Below are 23706 nucleotides of genomic sequence, written 5' to 3' on the forward strand. Positions count from 1 at the left end.
AAAACATTTCATAAGCGCAAATTTTGGTATATTCATCACTTCTCAGCACTACCGATTTTCAAAATGATTTGTCATTGACAAAATCGTAGTACGCATGCTCTATTTTTCGGCTCAAGCGCCCCCTAACGGCAACTTCGACGAATGTAAGGATAACTGAAATGCAAATAAAAGAGAGTATAAGGACTTTTATACCGGGCAACAGTTTCCTGCTTATGCCAGTGGCCGACCCCTTCGCCGTGTTTTTTCGACGCCCCCTTCACAACAAAACAGAAAGAGAGATGACTAATGAGTGAGCGAAGTTTGAGCTCTTTAAGCCAAACTGTGTATGTGAATGCGAGCCGTTTTATCGATTTATAAACAGTTAAAATTCCTTACACCGCAGTAGCAAGAGTAGAAGTGGCAGCAGCGAAATCGACGTTAATGTTTTCAACCGCCAATTTCATTTGTGATAAATAACAATTAAATTGGAATGAAATAAGTGCGAAATTAAGCTAAAACGGAATAAAATTGTCTTCGATTTAAAATTTTTTAAGAAAATTAGGGAATTTAGTTAGCAGGAACACACAAAAAAAAAAACTGAAATAGATACAATAAAACGCAACGTGTAGTCATAAAAACCGCGCCAAGAAGCTTCAGAAATTCCTTTACTCCAATAGCGGAAGCAAGGTAAGTGGGTGACGATTTTAACGAATAGAAAATACAGATGTGAACTCTAATACACTCGTACATATTTTAATCAATCTTTGATTTCCATATACGCATTTTAGTTCACTAATATAAGTAAGAATTTTTAATTGCACATACATTTACACATATGCGTTTATAAAGACGAATGCATGTTTATATGTATGAAGTACACAAATTACCGTAAAACTATATACCTAAAGGATATAAGCACATGCGTACATACATACCTCCATATATAGCCTGCAGAGAGCTGCCACATAGCACCACTATGCTCTACACACTCAAATTGTGTAATTAGAAAATTGTAAATTTCCTACTGTGAACGACCGAAAAATGCGCTGCGGGTGATATTCCGCATGCTAAAACATAGCAAACATGCAGAAACTGCACGTAAAAACCACGTATTCAAATATAATTAAAAATCAATTTTATATTTCAAATGAAAGTTGATTTTTAAACTGTGCTATTTCTAAAAAAATAAAGAAATATAACCTATAGTTATGTGACCAAAAGTATTGGGGGGTACTTGAACATAAGCGCACAGAAACTCCTCTAAAATAATGCACTGGTTTTATTCGAAATTGGTTAGGTTCCTTCTAACGGTGAATATTGGAACGGCCTCATTCTTTGAAGTAAAGAATGGCAGAAGAAATTGGCGGTACTTGCGCTCAACCTTCCACTATTTGCACAATTATACATACTCGTTTACCTGGAGCTAACATTTAAGGACTAAAATCTAAATATTTTCAGGTTTAAATCTGAATTTTACACGTCTTTACGGTTTAGAAAATAAAAGTTTTATAAAAATAGTTTTGGTTTCTAATTTATTTGAATGATAATAGGAAAGCAGAGTATGGAAATATGGAAATAAAACTGTGAGACTAAATCGCAAAGCGAATCTATTAAAGGTGGTGTTGGTAAATCAGCTGAGTTTTTTTTCTTTCGCCGTGTCGATGTGGTTGTCAGCTCAGAATGAAACAAAGCGAATTCATTATTTGTTTTCTAGTTTCCCAATACTTTGCTTTGACAATCAAATGTACAGAACATTGTTGTTCGTCTAGTGCCACCATCTTTAATGAATACGCCTTCCTAAAACGTCACAAATGCGAAAAGTGCTTTTCAACTCTTCTTTCTTGCTATATTTTTGACGTGATACCGTCTTGTAATTCAATTTAGCCGGCTGCACGCACGGAAAAATGTGTCGTTACCTTGCTTATTTGTCGTTACCTTGCTCATTAGTGTTACCTTGCTCATTAGTGTTACCTTGCTCATTAGTGTTACCTTGCTCATTAGTGTTACCTTGCTCATTTGTCGTTGCCTTGCTCATTGCCGTTACCTTGAATGAACTGCAAGCGAAAGCGCGGAACGAAGAAAGCAAACGAACGGCAACGTTCGCCATCTTGCTCTCTCCTACTTAAGTGAGCGTATATATGTATGTATATGCGCATATGTACATATATAAATTCACGTATTTGTATTTGCATATGCCTTCTTCCTGTGTGCATGGTAATGAACCATTTCTCTGTTGAGAATAGGACGATGATAGAAAAAGTAGGAAATGAAAGGGAGTGTTTCGAGTGTAAAGTGTCTTGAAAAAGGCAAATCGATGATGGTGCCTCTTAGTGTTGTTGACTTATTAACGTCTGATGCACAATCGAAATTGAAGATATCTTTCATGAATTTGATAAATGTTTCGTCATTTTTCACGTTTGTGTAAATGTAACTTGACCTATTCCATTGCAATTCCATTTACCTCCTCCTCTATATCCATACAAAATATCTATCAAACAAATAAAATTAAAATTTTGTTTTGAAAATTGCAACCATTCCATCAATATTTTCTTATGACGTTGTCACGTTAAACTATCGTCAGTAAACCGACTTTACAGACAACCTCTTTTATTATTACATTCCTTGTGCCTTTTTAAATGGTGTAAATTGAAATAAGAACAGAACTGCTAGAAAGGAAGATTTTTTTCCTCGGTATTTCTTTTCGTCACATAAGTGATGGAAATTTATTTCATGCATATGACGAAAGACGGGAGTCAAAACTGGTTCGGTCGATCTTGGCTTCCAAACTGCAATAGCTGTGGGCTTGTACGCGTACGTAGACTTCAAACAGTCCCTTAAAAATTATGTAAAGATTAATTTAAACTGATAGTTTCATGGAGAGTAGGACATCTGGCGCCGTCTTGCTGAAACCAAAAAGAAAGAGAGCGCTTCGAGACCATGGGAATAGACGTTCCCACGACAGTCAGTTTTATCGGATTTATCATTCCCATGGCAACCGGAATGACTCGGATTTTCCCCGACCAAAGGCTGCCGCCCCAGTAAACTAGCCCTGTCTAGTGTACCGTATCTCGCTCTCACCGGGCTTATAATCGACCAAGGACTGTCACTTCAACAGTATTGCCTTTATGTATATGGGAAATGTTTATGCTACTACAACAACAACAACAACCTTAGGAACAGTATTTACTGAGTACTGATTATGGAAATAAACTTTTCAGAATTCATGAAAACTACTCGGGAGATAGTCTGTATTATAAAATGACAATAATAAACAAAAAGGTGGCATGACTTGAATTACAGTAATGACATTTGACTATTAAAAAAAAAGTATTGAAAAACCTTGTAGTTATTTCAAATTCTTAGCATTTTAAATGAACGTTCTTGTAGAAATTGTTTCAAAAAAGATATATTTATTTATTTTAACTTGATTGCAATGTCATACAAATATTTTTTTTTTGGATTAGCATTAACTTGTGCACTTTCTGCTTTTTTTCAAAAAATAAAAAATAGGATAATAAAAATAGTAAATAAATATCTGTAATATTAGAAATATAAATAATAAAAATAGTAAATAAATATCTGTAATATTAGAAATATTTACATAAAAATTACTTCCCCATATTTGTACTCGATTATTGGAGAACATTTTCAACAAACTGCAATCATTTAATGTTTGTCACCGGCATTTGTGAACGCGCCAGCTTCTGTAAATTTTTACCGTTCGTTCACAGTAACATAACACGTTTCGTTATTGTGATTGGTATTTAGCAAATATCCCCGCACATCGTACAATGAAAATTCCCAATGCCCGAAGGTGATAGAAGCCGCCTGACAGAAGCTGCCTCAGCAGTTTTCCTCCCACTCTTGCGCACTCTTTCTAAGCCAACAACAACACCGCACTTACTCTCTTTGCTGCTGCAATTTACCATTCGCCGTGTAGCGAAATAGCAGAGTACCGCGAAAAGCCGTGCAAACAACACGTTATACATGAGAGGAAAATATTTCGTGAAAATTACATAGCCAAATATATTTTGAAAAAATACCTATCAAAGGAATTTTCATTTCGTCTATGTTTTACACACATATTCGTTTACCTGAAATATTGAAGCTTTTTGAAATAAATTCGGTAAACGTTTGAAGAAAATATAGTTTTCATTGAGAAATTAATCGAGTGCGTGAAAGAAAATAGTTAAAATTTTCGGGGAAAAATCCAAACTAGGAGAAATAAGTGCAGAAAAACTAAATAAAATAGCAAAAAAATAGTCTCTGGCAGCAGAAAGCAGCTAGCACAAGTAGCATAAATTGTACAGGTAAGTAAAATTTAGCTGAGCAAATTGAAGGGAAAAGCTGTGAAAATTTGAAAAAAGATAAAATAAAATTCAAAAAAAAAAGTTCAAATATTGTGAATATATTCGCTTATGCGGGAGACGTTGGGTGCAGCAATGCGACTCATTGAAGGTGTCGAAGTATTTGTTGTTGGTGTTGCTACATCTTTGCGCAGGACGAGACGAGACGGTGGTGCTGGTTGACCAACAGGCTTTGTTACGAATGTGGCCTGTTGTTTGGGCTGGGGGAGGAGAGGCATACACGGTCAGGCACCTAACCAGCAAGTGGTGGTGCTCTATAGATTTTTGCAAAATATTTGACCAGCAATAATACCTGTGATTTCATAATTAGCAGCAAAATGGAACTGAAACTTCGAGGATCTTAATGGCGCTAGAAAAAATTTGTATGTGACTGCATTACAAGATAATTATGATCAATGAACGTGATCGATAAATAATTTGCGGAATACGATGCATGTGTAATCACGTTTTGTAATTATTGCCTAATACTTTTTTTTTAACTGTCGAATAACTCATTCAAGTCATGGAGCAATGTGAGAAACACATGGAAGTTAAAATGTAGGCAGAATCCAGTTTTGTTTCGTCTAAACTCGCCTAGCGGAAGCAAAGTGGCAAATTAAAAAAAAAAAAAAAAATAGCAAAAAATGCTAATTCAAGTATTTTTTTGGCTGTTCAAAAACTTTAGCTTTAAATGGACTGCGGCAATATGCTTTGGAAATTGTTGATGTGCGTTTGTGTGGTACTAGTTGTTTTGTTTAAGCATTGACTATAGATTCTCGAATTGCCGACATTTTTTTATACTGACGTAATATTTAGTTTAAATAAAGGCTAGAATTTAGTATAGTGCCGATCGCTTTGGAAAAAACGGTAAAAAGGGGGTGATAGAGGGGTGTATCCTCATCTTAAAACTGAAAACAGAACCTGCCGGAGGCTTATAGTTTTTAAGTAATTTAATGTTAAAGTTCTATAATTTAGCGAAAAGTTGGTGTTGCCATACACCTGAAATGAAAGCGAAGTTCGCACGCAGGGATGTTCAGTGGAAGGTTCATTGTAAAACTGCAGTATTTTTTGCTGTAATTTAAAGTTGAGAAATGAATTTGAAAATAAAAACATACAACTCATTTAAACTTAAAAACAATGATATTAAGCGTATCACAAAAAATAATAAAGTAATTAAAATTAAATTAAATTAATTAACACAGTATTTTTGCGTGGAACTCTTTATCGCGTATACATACGCAGGTTCCTTTGAATTTTACAGGAGCGTCGACTAGGAGGGTTTTTGTAAATTTGTTACCCTCATCAGTCCAACTCCGGCTACGCAATCCACAGTATTTTTGCGTAGAACTCCTTTTCGCGTGGGCGGCCTTCGGCCGCGCTTCAAAAAAATAACCCTCATCAGTCCAACTCCGGCTACGCAATCCACAGTATTTTTGCGTAGAACTCCTTTTCGCGTGGGCGGCCTTCGGCCGCGCTTCAAAAAAATAACCCTCATCAGTCCAACTCCGGCTACGCAATCCACAGTATTTTTGCGTAGAACTCCTTTTCGCGTGGGCGGCCTTCGGCCGCGCTTCAAAAAAATAACCCTCATCAGTCCAACTCCGGCTACGCAATCCACAGTATTTTTGCGTAAAACTCCTTTCCGTGTTAAAACCATTGAACCCAAAATTAAAACGTCATATGCGTGTATGTAGTAAGCAGGCACAATAACCCCCATTCCCATCATTAACACTAAACTCAAGTACTTAATTTTTGTTTTCATTTGCAGGCATCCGGCAACACCATACTGTTGTAATTCCAATCTTCTTCTTGTTCGCGCTTAAAATTGGAATGTGATTGCATAGGCAAATGAATTTGCATTTAATTTTAATAGATATAATTAGAATATTAGCATAAAAATCGGTACAAACACGCGTGTGAGTGTATATTTGGTGATTTATAGTGAAATGTTAAAAAATATAGAGCGTAATGTGGCAAATTATACTGATGTTCCCAAGGGCATTTTGAATGTAAATAATTAAAAAATTATTATTTCCCGATTAATTTAAAGTTATAAAGAGTGTTCCTTAACACCTCACTAACATCTCCACCAAGTTTCATTAAAAAAAACATTATAGTTTGCCAGAAATTCCAAGATCGGCACTGTTCTAAACTCCAGCCTAAATAAATGCTTATTAACCAAATTGGTAATATTTGGATATAGGCAAAAATTTGTTAACCAAATTTATGGTTTCGCTTGCTTTACTTGTCGTTTCACCAATTCGTATATTTGTCTGTTAATTTTTTGTTTTTGCGGCTGGAACGTTTGCGTATTGCTTCAGCGGCATTTTTTTTTTTTTTACTTTGCTTTCGGAGGCTGCATTGATCGTGAAGCGGCGCACTTACATTGCTACCACAAACTGGTGCTAGTATTCCTTTATGCGGCTACAATTATGCACTATATTACCACTCATACACATACATATGCACGTATCTAGCTTAAAAATATTCTTTTTCATTATTTCATGTTCAAAAATAGTAACTAATATATATGCATTGATGCTAATGGGCTAACATTATTTTGGAACCTTTTTAGCAGCCATGTGGGTGGTTATGTTACGAAGCTACATTTTCCCATAGTCGGATACTCCCACGAACAAGCGCACTGCTGCTATTTATGGTAACGTTGGTCCATGCAAATTTTTGTTAATGAAATCAAGGTCAGTGCGGAGATTTTGCAGGAATATTTGACTAGCTTAACTTTACCCAAGTTTTAGGCAGAAATTAGACTAGTGAAGTAAACACAGATAAATTTGAATTCTATAGCAAACATCTTTACATTTAGGCAACGGCGGCGCCTACAAATATGTTAAACCTATGAATTTTTAAGGCATACCAAATAACTTCAAACATAATTCATGATGTCCACGACGGCAGTAAAATCCATAGTAGCCTGCACCGTTTGAACACTACATTGCATCATGCAATCTTGTGTACATACATACACAGATCCTCAAGTAGACACATGCATAGCGCAAAAAGGAAATTGCTATAAAAAAATTGTAGAAAAACAATTTTGAGAAATTTCGCACTATAATTAACTGACATTTCATAGTTGAGTGCAGGCGAATGCAACAAGGCAACAGCGGTATGCAAGAAAAAAGTTAAGCAAAAACAATAAAAAGCTGTCAGAAAATGAGGGCGCTAAAAACTGTCTGCTACGGCGCGCTTTTGTTTTGATTTTTCTTTTTTTTTTTTTAAGTCTCATATTTTCTGTTTTTTTATTACGTTATTTATGAATTCATATATACTTACATATATACTTTTGTTCGAATACTGGTTATTATCTGACTGGATGCTATGGGAAAATGTTTTATTGTTTTTGTAAGCGCACCTTTTGCCTATTGGCATTTTCATAGCGCGAAAAAGGTTAGCCCTCACAATCAGTGAAAAAAGTATTTCGGAGAAAAACTCACTTGTTTTTATATACACACATATTTGCAATTGCATTACTGTTACTTTTACCGTCTCTGTTACCATTTAAACTTCATAATACTCAGTACAATTAGCATAAAATCGATTCTATCAGCTTTACCTATTCATTAAAAGGTTGTGTCTCCCCAGACGTGTATGATTATAAATCGAAATAAAGAAATCAAGCTTTGGGAAATGACGATGAAAAACTATTTTGATCAGTGTATAGTTTTTTGAGCAATTAACTGTGAATTTTAGGAATACATTTTCACTCAGGTCGAAAACTTTGCATTAAAAATGTTTTGTTTAACAATATTTAAAAAAAAAAACAGTCGGAAGTGTTCTGTAATTCAGTTCTGAGTGAACTTTCATGTAATTGCCAGACAATTTCAATAAAATTCTGCCCGAAGGGGATTGCAGAATCTGCTCAAATATTGTGAGATATATTTACTTTCAGAGTTTCTCTTAAAAAGGCATGTTTGTCACTTTTGTGTTGCCAATGCCAGCAGGTAATATCAGCCCCATGCCCTAAAATACAATTTTCTAGTTAACAAAAATGGCGAAGTGCTCTCGCACTCGGACTTCAGTTACTGTATTCACTAACAGCATATAGAAATGTGGCGTGCTGCTAGGGTGACAACCTTTTGGCTGCACGGTGTACATAATACATATACATAAAAGTACACATAGTTCGGAAGGCGCAATCTTGTCTTCTATCATTCTCGCTTTGACTGGATATATGCAAATATTTACATACAGGTCGTTCCTGCGAAAACTGCTGCTAAATGCAAGATTTCAGTTACTGTATTCACTAACAGCATATAGAAATGTGGCGTGCTGCTAGGGTGACAACCTTTGGCTGCACGGTGTACATAATACATATACATAAAAGTACACATAGTTCGGAAGGCGCAATCTTGTCTTCTATCATTCTCGCTTTGACTGGATATATGCAAATATTTACATACAGGTCGTTCCTGCGAAAACTGCTGCTAAATGCAAGATCAGCTAGCTCTCGTTTTATTCACATTCACACATACTTTCACGTTTTTTAGTATCTACAATCAATTTGCGATTGTTTAAAAATAATTGTTGTCATTGTTGCGGGATTTTCACATTTTCAGACTAGACGATCTTCATAAATTGACTTGTACATACATATTTTATTTTCATGTGCTCATAAAAATTAAAAAGCGCATGCAAACAAAATGAAGTGCAATTTTGATGTCTGTAAATAGTGCAGTTTGAGTTGCCAACTGTCTTTATTTAAGCAAATATCATTTCGCCTCTCGCCAAGTGCTCAGTAACATGTTGCAAAACATTGCAACAAAATACCATCTAAAGGCTAGTACTAATTTCACAACAAGAGAATTTCGCCAGCAACATGCATTTTGGCATGCTATGAAATATTGCTAGCCACATTGCTTGTCTAATGAGAAGAAACGTCAAACTTATGAGCATCGCCCCAAAAGCAATTGACTCATTTTGGTAAGAAATGTGTTTTTAAACAAATTAATGACACAAAAAAAAACATAGAAAAGATTTACTAAAAATATTTATTTAAAAATGCCATTCTTCGGAGTATTCACATTCAGACACTTCACTCGCAAATGAACGGTCAGTTTTCGCTCAATTTTAAATAAAATGTTGCTAGCATCATGTTGCGCGGTGATTTCTCGGCGTAAATTGAATCCCACTTTGCCGTGAGATACGTACGAAATTTCACGCATATTTCACGGCTATGCAATTTGTATGGACTTTGACAGCCATTTCACGTGAATATCCATGGAAAAAATAAAAAACATAACATTGTGCATGAATATTTTTATGTCACTGCAATTTTTCCGCTTAACACTGTAATTGTAATGAAAGTTTTTTAAAACGTATGTCTGAGAAAAAATGTTGTACATAATCACAGACATACTGAAATATGTAGGGCGATTTAGTACGCTTTTTGTTTCAAATTATATTTCTTTTATAAATTTTGCCCATCGCTTCAATTATCTTCACGTACGATTTCACTTTCATTTATTCATTCATTCATTCATAAACAAAATGTAGATATACACATGCATATGTATGTATGTGTATGCATACATAAATACCCGTGTGTGTACATTTATTTTATTTCTCAATTGCATAATAATTGCATTTTAGAAAAGCCCATTTTGTATTTTTTTTTTTAATGTAATCGCATCACTTTTACTTTTCTTATTTGTTTACATTATTTACATATTTTCTATATTTCATTTTTTACCTACTTAACCTGCCCCAACGTCGCCTATCTAGCGAGTTTCATGTGTCATCTGTTTATAAAGAGCAATTTAAAATTTTAACAACAAATTCCCAAACGTGCAAGGAAACGACGCCAGGCGGCCACTGTACATATATCTGTGGGCGGGTATGTGAAGGTTTAGCGATTCATAACTGTCACTGTGTTGTTTGTTGTAATTTTGGTTGATCATCTAGTTGATTGTATGTGTGCTTGTTTGCGTTGTGCTTTTGACATTTTAGCTTGATCTTTGCGGCTAAATTGATTCGCTTTTATTGTTGTTGGAGTGTTGTGAATAATCATTGTTGTTGCTCTTTTATTCGATAATTCAATTGCGGGCATTTATTCTTCAAGTATTCTTCAAGTTTTTTTTGTATTGTCAACATCAAAGTTTTCTAAATGGTTACTTTGCAAAGCTTTTGTGTGGCGTACTATGGCGTAAACATTGTGGTATGGGCTATCAAAAAATTGGAGAATCTTAAAGAAGTCCGCTATAGAGCAGTGACCAGAGCGTTTAAGCAAAGTGCTATATATTTGAAATTTTTTTTAAGTTCATAGAAACCTTATTAATTAATAAAAACATTTTAAATTACAATGAAATCTAAGAACCCGCTCTTTAAAATTCTAGCACTAATTTGAAGTTGTAACGCAACTTATGTCTCAACCAAATACAAAAGTTCATACTCCACGTTACGAGTGTACATTGGATTATTCAGGGGAAAACATCGTAAGGGGCGTTTGAAATTTTTGCAGGGGGTAAATTTATGTGTCTGTTAACAGTGAGTCGCTTATTTTTAATAGAGAATGTAACAGTAACAGTAATTTCTCTGTTTGGCAACAACGAATAGAACGAACAGGACCGAAAAGTATAGAATATCGAGAGAATATAAGAACTGTATTTGAGTAAAGGTTGTTTTTGTAGGTAGATCAGTATGGAAGATGATTGGGAATTAGTTTTTTGTGTAAGGTGGTTGCTACGAATACTGTAACTCATTTTTGACGTGATAACGTCTTATAATTCGATTTAGCCGGCTGCACGCACGAAAAAATGTGTCGTTACCTTGCTCATTGCCGTTACCTTGAATGAACTGCAAGCGAAAGCGCGGAACGAACGACAAAGCAAACAAAGCAAACGAACGGCAACGTTCGACATCTTGCTCTCTCCTACTTAAGTGAGCGTATATATGTATGTATATGCGCATATGTACATATATAAATTCACGTATTTGTATTTGCATATGCCTTCTTATTGATTATTATTAATTTGATTTACTTGAAGAATTTAAAATAAAACCAAGTTTGTTAATAATACCTGTTGTTTTAATGTTATTATTATTAATTTTTTTATTATATATGAAGGAAAAAATGTATGGTAATATTTACCACATACCTTATAAGATATGTTGTATACTAATATACATATGTATATAAACATGCATATACATATACAATTTCGCGCAATTTTCAAAAAGAACAAATCTATATGCAAAGATGCATACAAATCAAGGCGAATTTATTACAGGTGACAGCAAACACATATAAGTAAAACCCTACATGTATTTGTTGTTGCGTTTGGTGCAAGCATCATGCCAAAATCAGCAAGTAAATGTAAGCATACGAATGTAAACATACCAATACATACAAACAAAGCATATCATTTTGACGTAAGCCATACCTACGGCGAAAAATTCAGCTGGGTGAATGCTGTCACCTTATTAAATCCACCTTGATTCAAATCATATGAACATATCAAATATACGAATCTATTCCGTACGCAAGCAAATGTAAGCTAATGTGCTTGAACTGCAAGCGAGAGCGCGGAACGAACGACAAAGAGCACAATCGGCCCCCGCGTTCGGCAACGTTCGACATCTGGCTCTGTCCTATATTACTTGAGTGAGCATATATATGTATGTATATGCGCATATGTAGGTATATAAATTCACATACTTGTATTTGCATATGCCTTCTCCCTGTGTGCATGGTAATGAACCATTTCTCTGTTGAGAATAGGACGATGATAGAAAAAGTAGGAAATGAAAGGGAGTGTTTCGAGTGTAAAGTGTCTTGAAAAAGGCAAATCGATGATGGTGCCTCTTAGTGTTGTTGACTTATTAACGTCTGATGCACAATCGAAATTGAAGATATCTTTCATGAATTTGATAAATGCTTCGTCATTTTTCACGTTTGTGTAAATGTAACTTGACCTATTCCATTGCAATTCCATTTACCTCCTCTATATCCATACAAAATATCTATCAAACAAATAAAATTAATATTTTGTTTTAAAAATTGCAACCATTCCATCAATATTTTCTTATGACGTTGTCACGTTAAACTATCGTCAGTAAACCGACTTTACAGACAACCTCTTTTTTAAATTTAATTTTAAAATTTTTTTTATAAAAATACAGTTAAAGTATACCGCTACAACAACAACAACATAAAAAGCAGCGTCAAACTTTGATCAAAATTAAAAACAAAGCACCGAATTCCCATAAAATTTAAAAACTTTTTATTTTGAAAAAAATTGGGTATGCAGTTTTATAGCCTAATAAATTCTAGTATAATAAAGTAAAGTTTGAAGTGACTAAAAATTTTCTTTGATTTTTTATTTTTTTTTGCTTTTACAAACATAGTGGGTATTTTATTCAGTATAACGAATGCGTAAAGTAATTTTCTTTGACTGCGTCATACAACCAACTAACCATGGAGTTGTTGAAGGAGATTTAAAAAAGGAAAATAAGAGGAAAATATTTTCAAGAAATTTAGTATTAAAAATAAAAATAATTTTGAACCCAACTGTACCTGCGGCAGTCGGATCAAAAACCCCGGAGTTAACAATATTTACATCTGGTACACTACAGCCGCATTAGATGATTGTTTTGGAGGTTTTACAAGTGTTTACTAAAACTATTTCGTTGTTGTTGTAACAGCATAAATATTCTTCACATTTGCTGGGAAAATACTGCTAAAGTAACAGTTAATGATCGTATTAAACGTAGATCCGACTGTTAAGGACGACGACAATATTAAACTCAATAAAAAATCATAAGATATGCGTAGTCCCGTGTCATATACAATCAACATTTTTCATCAAATGATATGCTCATCGCCATTGCATATATTTAGGCGCGTGCTATACATGGATTTGTTCAAGGAGTAGCAACAAACTGAATGCATATTCGTTTTTCTCTTTCAATTAGTTGGCACCCTTGCAATCCTGCTATTACCTCACCTTATTTTGTACATCACGTTTTCTCGCTTTTATTTCTGCACTCAGCTTAGCCGTCAGCTTCCGTCGCTTTGTCTGTTGAATGGTGATTTGTCGTGCTTTTGCTGCTTGGCTGCACCTACTAATACAATTAACCTGCCATTCAATTGCAATGACAACAACACAAGATCATTGCATTTACTGTTGTAGCTTCACTGGTGGACTTTGCCTTGCGACATTTCGTTGCGGGGTTTCCGTTACGGCACGTCACCACTTTCATTATCAATTGTGCTGCTCGCTAATTGCCTTCATCTAATCGAATTGCTGAAAATGACTGCATTGGTGCTCATTAGTCATTTACTTGTATTTTTTTTTTTTTTTTTCATTTATTGCTTTTTCTTGCTTGCGCTGTTTTGTGTGGATGGGGTCGTTGTAGCCATATGCGCTCGATTGCTGACACGCGCATTTATGGTTAATTCATTATCATTTTGGCGGCATTTCATGGCTAACATTTGGCTTTTGTTCTTTACGTCTCCTACATTTTTAACTACCGGTAGTAAGCAGGTGTGGTGTGTACTTAGGCGCAAGCGAATTGGTGTCCCTTTCACGGAATTTTTATTTCATATTAATTGTCATCGGTTTTTTATGCGGGTGTAATGATGTGGTAAGGTTTTATTCGTCCATGGAATGTGAAATTGTACAATGAAAAAATGTAAGAAATATGTGAAACGATTGTCCATTTGTAAAATGCTTTTTCTGACCCATTTAAAGTGTTGTCTAAACACCCAAGTATAGCTATTTGTTTTGAGTTTCGTGGAATCTACTCGCATATGTATGTATGCAGTCGTGTCATTTCGCAGAAATATTGACTACCAAAATATTTAATTCATAAAGGCATATTCATAACGCCTTGAAGTATGCAACGATTTTAAATGAATGTTAACAATTTTAGATTTATTTTTTTAAATTTATCTCTTATATTTTTATATTTATTTTTTTTATTTTTTTTTTTTTTGTTTTAATATTTTTTAAAATTTTATTTTATTAATTTTTTTTTTTTTTTTTTAATTTTATTTTATTTATTTTTATTTTTTTTTATATTTTTTTTAATTTTATTATTATTTTTTGTTTTTTTATATTTTTTTATATTTTGTTTTTTTTTTTTTTGGTTTTTTTATATATTTATTTTTTATTTATTTATGTTTTATATACATATATATAATATATATATTTTTATTTTTTTTATTTATTTTTATTTTTTTTATATTTTTTTATATTTTTTTTTTATTTTTTGTTTATTTCTTTAGTTTTTTAATGACTTAAATTTATTTATAAAAGTTTTGGCATATTTAAGTATTTATTGAATGAAAGATGGGAGGAATGATGCTGTTCTGGTGAGCTCCTCCGAGGAGTCGTGAACGTTTGAGTTCGGGTGGTTCGCGCATTGAACAGGGTAGAGGTGGCAGAAGTTGATGTTACCTGATGCCGAGAGAAGCACGTGACCACTAACCGTGTGGTCCTCTCCCTATGAGTCTTAAGGCCTGTTCAGAAACAGGTGGTGGCGTTTAATCAAAACTCAGGCGGAGGATTTTTCGGCAGAAATACACAGCAGAAATAGACTTGAGGTCGATGCCAGTTCTGAGAAGCTTTTGGAGCAAATTTGCTGCATAGAGCTGCTCCAGTGCTGATAATCGAGGGCTGCAGTTCAGCGCACTAAGCAGGGTTAGTTTACTGGGGCGGCAGCCCTTGGTCGGGAAAAACGCGAGACATTCCATACTTTCAACTGGCTACCATGTGAATGATTTAATACTTCAGTTGTTATTGTTGTTGTAGCAGTAGAAACATTCCCCATACATGCACGTGGAATGCTGCTGGTGTGACAGTTTTTATCCGGAAATAAATCCGGGTCGTTCCGGTAACGTAGAGCATAACAGACTGTTTTGGGAACGCTTAAAAGCTCTCGTCGGAGTTCTTTTTTTTAGGGATAAGATTTGGAACACCAATTCTAATATATTTTAATACTTTGCCCAAAAGTAGTACTGATTTCTTTTTCAAATAGTACTCATCTTGAAAATCCTGGCGGCACGTGGCTCACAACTAATTTGATTCCGTTCTAGTAGAGCTGAATTACTTTGTGATACTCCTGAAAAGTAGAACTTCCACAATTATTGAAGCTCGCATACACCCAAGAGGTTTTGGAAACCCTTTTTTTATATTTAGCTTTACTTACACCGAACGATTTCAAAATTGCGCCGAAAATTATGCAACATATTTGTTAACCAAAACTTCAATCATAAAATATTTCTCCTCCCCTATCTACATGCTCCATACGTATTGAATAGGAATTTGTGCCGGGAGCTTGCGCCTTGAAGTATGCAACGTTTCTATGCTTTTTTTTAACCTTTCTCAATTTCACCAGCCAATCAATGAACAAATCTTTGAAAACTTATTTAATATTTTAAAACGCCTTCGGACATATTATATTTCCCAAGGGCATTCTTTCGCAAGTCAGTTGAAATAAGCAAATTGTGAAAGAATATTAAAAATAAAAGCATGCAATCAGCGAACTAACTGCTCTTTCAACGTACTTGTGCAGTTACTTAGCAGTCAATAATAACAAATGGTAGAAAAATGTAATTCCACCGCATGGTGCGCCTCAAAGTATGTTTCTGCGGAAGCGGGAACACCACGTACACAAATTCGCGTGTTCAAATGTCATTTTCCCTTGTTTAATTTTCTTTTCATTGCTTGAAAGTATACGAGAAATCGTGAAATTTGCTGAAAATAAACCGTAAACGATACCGGGAAATGCGAAGTATGCCGACTATTTAAAAGAGTTTTGCAGGGAGAACTTGAACGATGGCAAAATTGGTCTATAACAGTCATTGTGTGTCATTTGCTGCACAGCTGTTGTTGGAAGGGTTGGTTGTGTTTGTTTTACATACATGTACATACATACACAAGCGATTTTAGCTGAGTTCAACAAAGAGCGTCATGTACGATTGCGGTGAGCAAATCGAAAGGATTTGAAAGATTTTCTACATTTGCATTATTGTGTGATCTGATAAAAAAATGATGAAAGATATGTACTTTTATATTACATTAATATTTTTGTAAAATTTATTATTTTTTTATAAATAAAATTTATTAAATTTTTTATAAATAAAATTTATAATAATTTTTAAATAAAATTTATTATAAAGGGTGGTTAAATTTCAAGGGCGATGTTAAATGTGAACCACACCTAAACGTCAACGACACCGTTGGACTTCTTTCTTTGGGGTTATTTGAAAGAAAAGGTATGCGTCCATAAGCCAGCAACAATTCAAGAGCTAAAGGATGAGATAAATCGGCACATTAACGGTATAGAACCTAAATTAAGCCTCAGTATCATCGAAAATTTGGACCATCGGATGCCGCTGAGGTCGCGGGGGCCATTTGACCGATATTTTGTCCCACACGTAATTGAGCCATACCAATATTATCATAATAAAGAGAAATGACAATAATGTTTTTAAAAAATTGTATTTTATTCAAAATCAACACCGGCCCTTGAAACTTAACCACCCTTTATATTTTAAAATAATACACACAGAAATTTTACTGCGGAACTCTTCGATTGTCGTTTTTTTTTAATCTCCCATTTTTTCTTCAGTACATTTGCAGATTTATTGCTAATTTTTATTAAAGAACTTAAAAACCACAAACAAAATGTCAGACCGCAAAGCAGTGATTAAGAACGCCGATATGAGCGAAGAAATGCAGCAGGATGCAGTTGATTGTGCGACACAGGCATTGGAAAAGTACAACATTGAAAAGGTGAGTTCGGATTTTTTGATAAAATATTGTTGTATATTAAACACTCGAAAGACTGGAGTCAAATGACCGCAAAGGCGAGAAAAACGAATTGCGAAATTTTTTTTTTAATTTACAATTTATTTAGTGTTTAAAATTGCTTTGAAAAAATTCAGATTCAAAAAATGGCATCTAAATGGTTAGTATAGTGCGAAAAATACACATAACTGGAACGACTTTGGCGAAGTTTCCTATTTCGTTCTTTTAATGCAATTCCTCCGCAGGGAGAATTTTACAATTGCCGAATTGTAGCGTTTCTAGTGAATTAAGCGCCATGACAAGTTCGCGGTTTTTCCTTTTTTTATATTATATAAACAATTGGAACCTATTAAACATAAACGATGAACAACTTTTGGCGATGTTGTCAGTTTTCTTTAGAATCTTGGAATTAGAATCTTGAATTTTTTATAAAGAACTAGTGATTTTAACATTAATCTTTCATAGAAGCTCATTCTGCTGTTACAATAATCGAGTCGATGGAGGAGGATAAATTAGATTATTGGGATGGATGTTAAAGATAATTATTCACTTCTCCTTAAGGGCCTATTCTGTTATGCCCTTAAAATATATTATCAGTTTTTATTTTGTTTAGGGTTATCCGTTGGACACCTTTTTAAAAACCTTCGGTGGGACACCCGGATCAGGCCTTTTTTCATCCTGTTCGAGGATCATTTTTAAAAGGATACATGGGTATTTCCAAACTGGCGTGACGTGACATTTGTATGACTAAATGTCAAAAAAAAAATAATATATTAATTGTAATAAAGGGGACTTTATTTTAGTAAACAAGTTACCGAAATTTATTAACAACACTAAATAATATAAGCTAATATATAGGCTGGCGTGACGTTACAAAACACGGAAGTCCTCCTTATCTTGAATTTTGAAAAAGCGTAATTCTTCGAATTTTGTAGAACTATTCGAGTGAAACTTTTTGTCAGGAAATTTAAATATTTAAGGTTCACATTCCAATTTCCTATGTTAAAAAAATGGTTTCGGTTTTTTTTTACCACACAAAGTCTCTGGCGTGACGTTACCTGACGTTATGTTACTGAAATTTATATAATTTTTTTTTTTTGGTTGATATACCAATTTTTACGTTTTTTGTAGAAATTTCAAATAGAAGGGGTGTATGTAGATATTCAATTCGGGTTAGCGCTGTGATTTTGATGTTTTGAGAAAAAAAAAAAACCAAATAAATAGCACATAACTTTTGACGTTTAAAAATAAAACATGAATTTTATTTCAAAAATACGATTTTGTTTATTTAAATATTCCAAGTTAATTTTATTATTATACAACACTTTTATGTGAAAACGCAGTCTCGGCTGCTTTTATTTGCCTGTCTTCGCTGCTTGATAAATGATGAATTTTATGTATTCCAGAAATTTTCGGCAACTCATTCCACTTTTCTATTAGCTTTTATTAACTCCAAATATATGATTTCGAGCACATTGGTAAAAAGAAACTGCAGTATCCAAAATTATGTTTTTCGTTTCTGTTACCTGCCGAACTTTTCGTTTTATCGTTGCTCCTACCCCATTGACCGCACCTTTACCATGAGAAGTTGCAAAATAATTCCACTCTAAAACTTTGCAACCAATTTCAAAAACAAAATCTGGCAGGCTTCGCGCAATATACTTATTTTTAAACTGAGAGCTACTTCCATCCGAAAAAATATAAATATTTTGAAATTGCCCATGTTCTTTTTTGATTATGTCTACAAGTTTGGTTAAAAAACAGCACACATCGAATTTATTGTGAATGAGTTTGTCACTGATTATAGAGTACGATTTTACTTCGCCAACGAGCCAAGCAAAGCAAGTGAAAATGGTAACTTGACGGTAGCTAAAATGTGCGCTTTGCACCTCATTTTGACAAGTTAACCTATAATTCTCTGCGAAGTCAATTTGAAGAATTAGATCGTCGGAGCTAATGTTATTTTTTTTGCTTTCGAAATAGTTTTGTTGGGAACGTTTAATAAAAAAGTCGCGTTTAAACAAAGGTAACTGGGCATCTAGTTCGTACAAAAGATCAGACAAAGATCCTTCGGTGTATGTCAAAGCAATGCGGTCTTCAACTTTGCGCCAATGTTTCCATTTAACAGATTCATCCATTAATGGCCAATATTTTAAGGGCACTAATTCATTTCTTACATCCTGAACACAATGTTTGCACTTGTTCATCATACATTTTTCGTTTTTAATGTTGCAACAAGCAGATTCGAGATATTTTTCAAGGTTGGATGAAAAAGATTTTATAAAATCCTCACTGCTTTCCAAAACAAATGCAAAATTGGCGTGATGCTTACAAACACACATTATGTGGTATCTTGCATGATAGTTGCACATGTTTTGGTCGCAATTCGTAAAATGCAGACTTGCTAACGAAGTTAGTAGTTTTCTCCAATTTGTAGAGTTCGTACGATTCAGCAACAGATAGCACCATAAAACGCTTGGCCACTACTTCCCCATCGACAATCAATGTGTCCTTTCTACCTGCGGCTTAGACACTAATATCATCTCTTGAGTAAAAGTCTACGACAAACTGTTTTTTTCTTGTATTGCCGATTTAGATTCGTTCTTCAATGATAATGAACCATATTTTTTGTATAACAAATCAACAATATATCTTCTTTTCTGTGGGTCGGCCGGCAAAGCAGTTTGGTTTTTTTTAATGCCTTTCCTATTGTTTGCCTGCATTTATAGGGCTGATTGGCTTCTGGGCTATATTCTTTGGCACATTCATTTTTCTTTCTCAGGCGAAATGCTTGTTGTCTTTTACAATTTTGTTTTCTTATTGCATCACTTTTATGCTTGCTGGATTCTAACCTTTTTCTGTACTTTGATGCCCTCTCTTTTGCTTTTAAACGGCTTCTCTCCCGCCTCAGTGGGTCAGTTTTTAGTTTTTCCCTATAGCACTTTGAGTATTTTTTAAAGTTACTCGAAGAATCCATCTACATAAGATATGATTGAATTATAATTCAGAAAAATCCATAACCTATCGAGAAAATTACTTACAATGTGGCGTGACGTTACGAAACTTTGAAGCTCATTACGACAGAAATTCCTTGTTTAAATGGCGTAATTTTTAAATTAATTTGTAAACTTTATCAACTTTTATTAAAATACCAAATTATTTGCATCTACAATCGCCAGCGCAGTTATAATAAGACTAAATAGCATTTGTATGGCGTGACGTTATTGATGAATATCTTTTAAAAGTAAATGCAAAATTTACCGTTAATTGAAACGTCACTGCTCTTTTACATTGGTTTTACGCCTAGTTGTTGTTATTGCCAAATTGTAATATAGCTATTAGAGTTGAATTGCAGAGTTACTCTTAGAAATTTAAACAGCAAAAAGAAAACGCTCTTGTAAATAAAAAAACTGATCACCAAGTGAACATGAAATTTGTGTTCCGATAACTCAAGAACGCAATTAAGGAAAATTTTGAAAATATTACTTTTATGATATTTAAATAGTTTTCTTTAATAAATCAAGCAATTTTTTTTTGTTTAATCATAGTCTAGGTTTTCGGTTAAGGTAGACTTTTCTGTGGAAGTTCCCATATCCATAAATCGATAGAAAATTAAATTTTAAGAAGCTATCTGGAAGCTCAAGCCGTAAGCTATAATAGAAATATTATATATTAAATTCAAGTATAATGTCGAAAAAACAGTCTGGCCAGACCCGGGTGCCCAACGGAGAATTAATATTTTTACTTAAACTTTTTAATTAAAAAAAATTGACATATTATGAAAATTTAAACTTCGATTTTGAATTAAAAAAACAACATCATCAAGATAGACTCCGAACTAGAAATCAACCTCCGCCTAAAATGTAACCATCACACGGCGGCTTTGGCATTGTTACACTCGCTCGTCATATGGAATGCTGCTTAAGCTTACTTATTTTACGTGATCATCCTTTAGTTGCAAGTGACTGCCTCCTTCCCAGTTTGCAGCGTTGCTAAATTTCGGCTATGAGTTCTTAAATTTCCTTTGTACTTTTTACTTGATTTGTATTACTTTTTAGCATCTTATCTTTATAATAGTACATAAGTAAATATTTAATCCTAGAAATTTTAGTATATTTTTATTTATTTATTAATTCAATTGGCCCTCTGCCTATATATACAGATGGTTCAAAACAAGACGGCAAAGTGGGATTTGGAATCTTTTCCAATTCCCCTCACATCAATCTATCATTTAGATTACCCGACTACTGTAGCGTATTCCAAGCGGAAGTATGCGCTATCTGGTATGCTGCGAAAACTCTCTTAGAAAATAGAATATCACTAGAGGATATCCGCTTTTTCACCGACAGTCAAGCGGCCGTTCGAGCACTCAGCTCTTCTTATACCCACTCAGATGTGGTTCGATCCTGTCTCTTATCTCTTAACGAGATAAGTGTTCAGAATTCTGTCCAAGTTATGTGGATACCGGGTCACAGTGGACTCGAAGGTAACTGCAAAGCTGATGAGCTCGCAAGAGCTGGAGCTGCGCAATCAAATGTTAGTAACTTACCCGCAATCCACATTCCGCTCTCAACATGTGAATTGCTCATTGATCGAGAATTTCACAGCATTGCTGATCGGAGGTGGCGAGTGGAAACTACTTGCGTTACGACCAGACAAATCTGGCCATCCTACAATCTGAAACAGACAAAAACCCTTATAAGTCTTTCGAAACACGAACTAAGGCATATAATATCTCTTATCACCGGCCACTGCCTTTTGGGCACTCACGCACGTCGGCTCGGGGTTCCTCAAAACGATCTGTGCAGATACTGTCGAGCAGACATTTGCTGTGCAGTTGTCCCGGTCTAGCCAGAAGTCGACTCGCTCTTCTTGGCTCTCCAACAATTGACAATCTTTCAGTACTCTCGAACCTGAAAATCGAATCTCTCATCAAATTCTCGAAACGAATTAATATCTTTGACCAAAATCTACAATAAAAATCTCGGTTAGGTGGGGAAATCATATAACATAATGAGCTCCAGGGCAACACAACGGACCCAACTTCCGGTCTATGTGGCACTCCGATGCGGGGTCACCCTTAAACCAACCAACCAATTCAATTTAAATTCAAGCATTTCATTGGCGATGCTTTCTGCCCATACCTTAAGCTTTTATTTATAGCACAGCGAAAAGGCACGCTATGCAGAAAAGTTATACAAGTAACTTTTTGTTGATGTCTGATTTTTTCCATCGCTTATCTATAAAGTAGATAAAAAGTTAGCTCTCCGTTCTGCGCTTTTACTTGCGTCTTATCTTATTGCTTACGAAGTAGATAAGTGAAAGAAACCATGAAATGTTGTTGTTAAACGTGGCTCAGCTTATCGCAAAAACTGGTGAGGAAAGTTTATTTAGCAAAGTGGGGGAATTGAAGCACGAGTGCGTGTAAAATAATAAAAATATTAAAAGAAGTCAAAAAGTGCACGTGAAGGACACTTAAGGGGTTAGTCTACTTTGTCACTTTAAAATTTTTCATTTTTTTTTTTTTGCATAATTTGAAAGTATATATATCCAGAAATATTGTGTAAAAATTTTAAGAAAATCCGAGCACTCTAACTATTTTTTTTTTACCTGAACATCAGTACCTTATTTCGTCTACCTGCGCGTATAGCGTGCATCGATGAACTTTAAACGCGTTTTTCTGAAAACAACGTTTTCAAAATCTAGCTCCACTGTATCTCAAAAACTAATCAACCGATTTTCATAAAATTTGGATCACCTATTCTAGACATAATTTGCACCAAATTGACGCTCGGGGGTTTTGAAATTTTAAATTTTTACTATATATTTTTTTTAAATATGCGAAAAAAAAACCGTTCTATCAAAAATTTTCCATTTTTATCAGCCATTTTTTTTGTCTTCATTAAAACCTAATATCCGAGGGTCATTTTGTAGCCAGTATCTTACTGAATCTGAAACATTTTGATTTTTTTGTTTCAGACAAGCCGTTCTTGAGTTCTGATGGAGCTGCCTCACCAACCCATGTTTGAGACGTTACGCTTCACTGCTATTTTTTTACTAAAAATACTATAAAATTGAATAAAAAAAAATTTATTTCTGAATTTTAAGACTTTATTTAATAAATCAAACAAATTTTATATTACTATCATTTATATATTAGTTTTTTAAAAAAAAAAATCACGAATATAGCCTTTTTTTCGAGTCTCCAAAGTAGACTGACCCCTTAAATCGGATAAATGTAACAAAAAATAATGAAATCAGGAAAAAGAAATGAAAAAAAAATGCACAGCAAACTTTTAAGTTGTTGATCCCTTTGCGCTTCATAGTGAATTTTTTGTATATAAAATTTATTTTTAGAATTTTCATGCTGCATTTGATATGAGTGTGAAATTTACCATAGCCAACAATTTTCTTGTACTTTTCCGATTTTTCTGCTTTTTTTTGTTTCCTGACTTTTGCTGTTCTTTTTCTGATTTTTCTTTGCGCCTGACGACTGCACAAACAAGGAAGGGGGTGCACAAGTTTCAGTAGTTTTTGAAAGGGGTGATGTGAATACACACAAGAGTTGTATTATTCTGATTTTAAGACGGGCTTCGTCTGTTTTTCTT

The 23706-nt window shown here is 34.2% G+C and overlaps 1 protein-coding gene across 3 annotated transcripts in view; it reads left to right on the plus strand.

The window, feature by feature from the left end:
* Positions 1 to 564: 564 nt before the first annotated feature.
* The window catches only part of LOC128858912 (dynein light chain 1, cytoplasmic), a 55005-nt gene continuing 31863 nt past the window's right edge, over positions 565 to 23706 (plus strand). The window contains exons 1-2 of one of the 3 annotated variants that reach the window (XM_054095489.1): positions 565 to 666; positions 16920 to 17083. In XM_054095489.1, the coding sequence (XP_053951464.1) occupies positions 16976 to 17083 (108 nt within the window). In that variant the 5' untranslated portion in view covers positions 565 to 666; positions 16920 to 16975. Of the gene's footprint in view, positions 667 to 3911; positions 4290 to 16919; positions 17084 to 23706 lie in introns of those variants that run through there. The other 2 variants (XM_054095488.1, XM_054095487.1) reach the window with 2 other exon arrangements.

Source organism: Anastrepha ludens, chromosome 3, assembly GCF_028408465.1.
Source record: "Anastrepha ludens isolate Willacy chromosome 3, idAnaLude1.1, whole genome shotgun sequence".
NCBI lineage: Eukaryota > Metazoa > Arthropoda > Insecta > Diptera > Tephritidae > Anastrepha > Anastrepha ludens.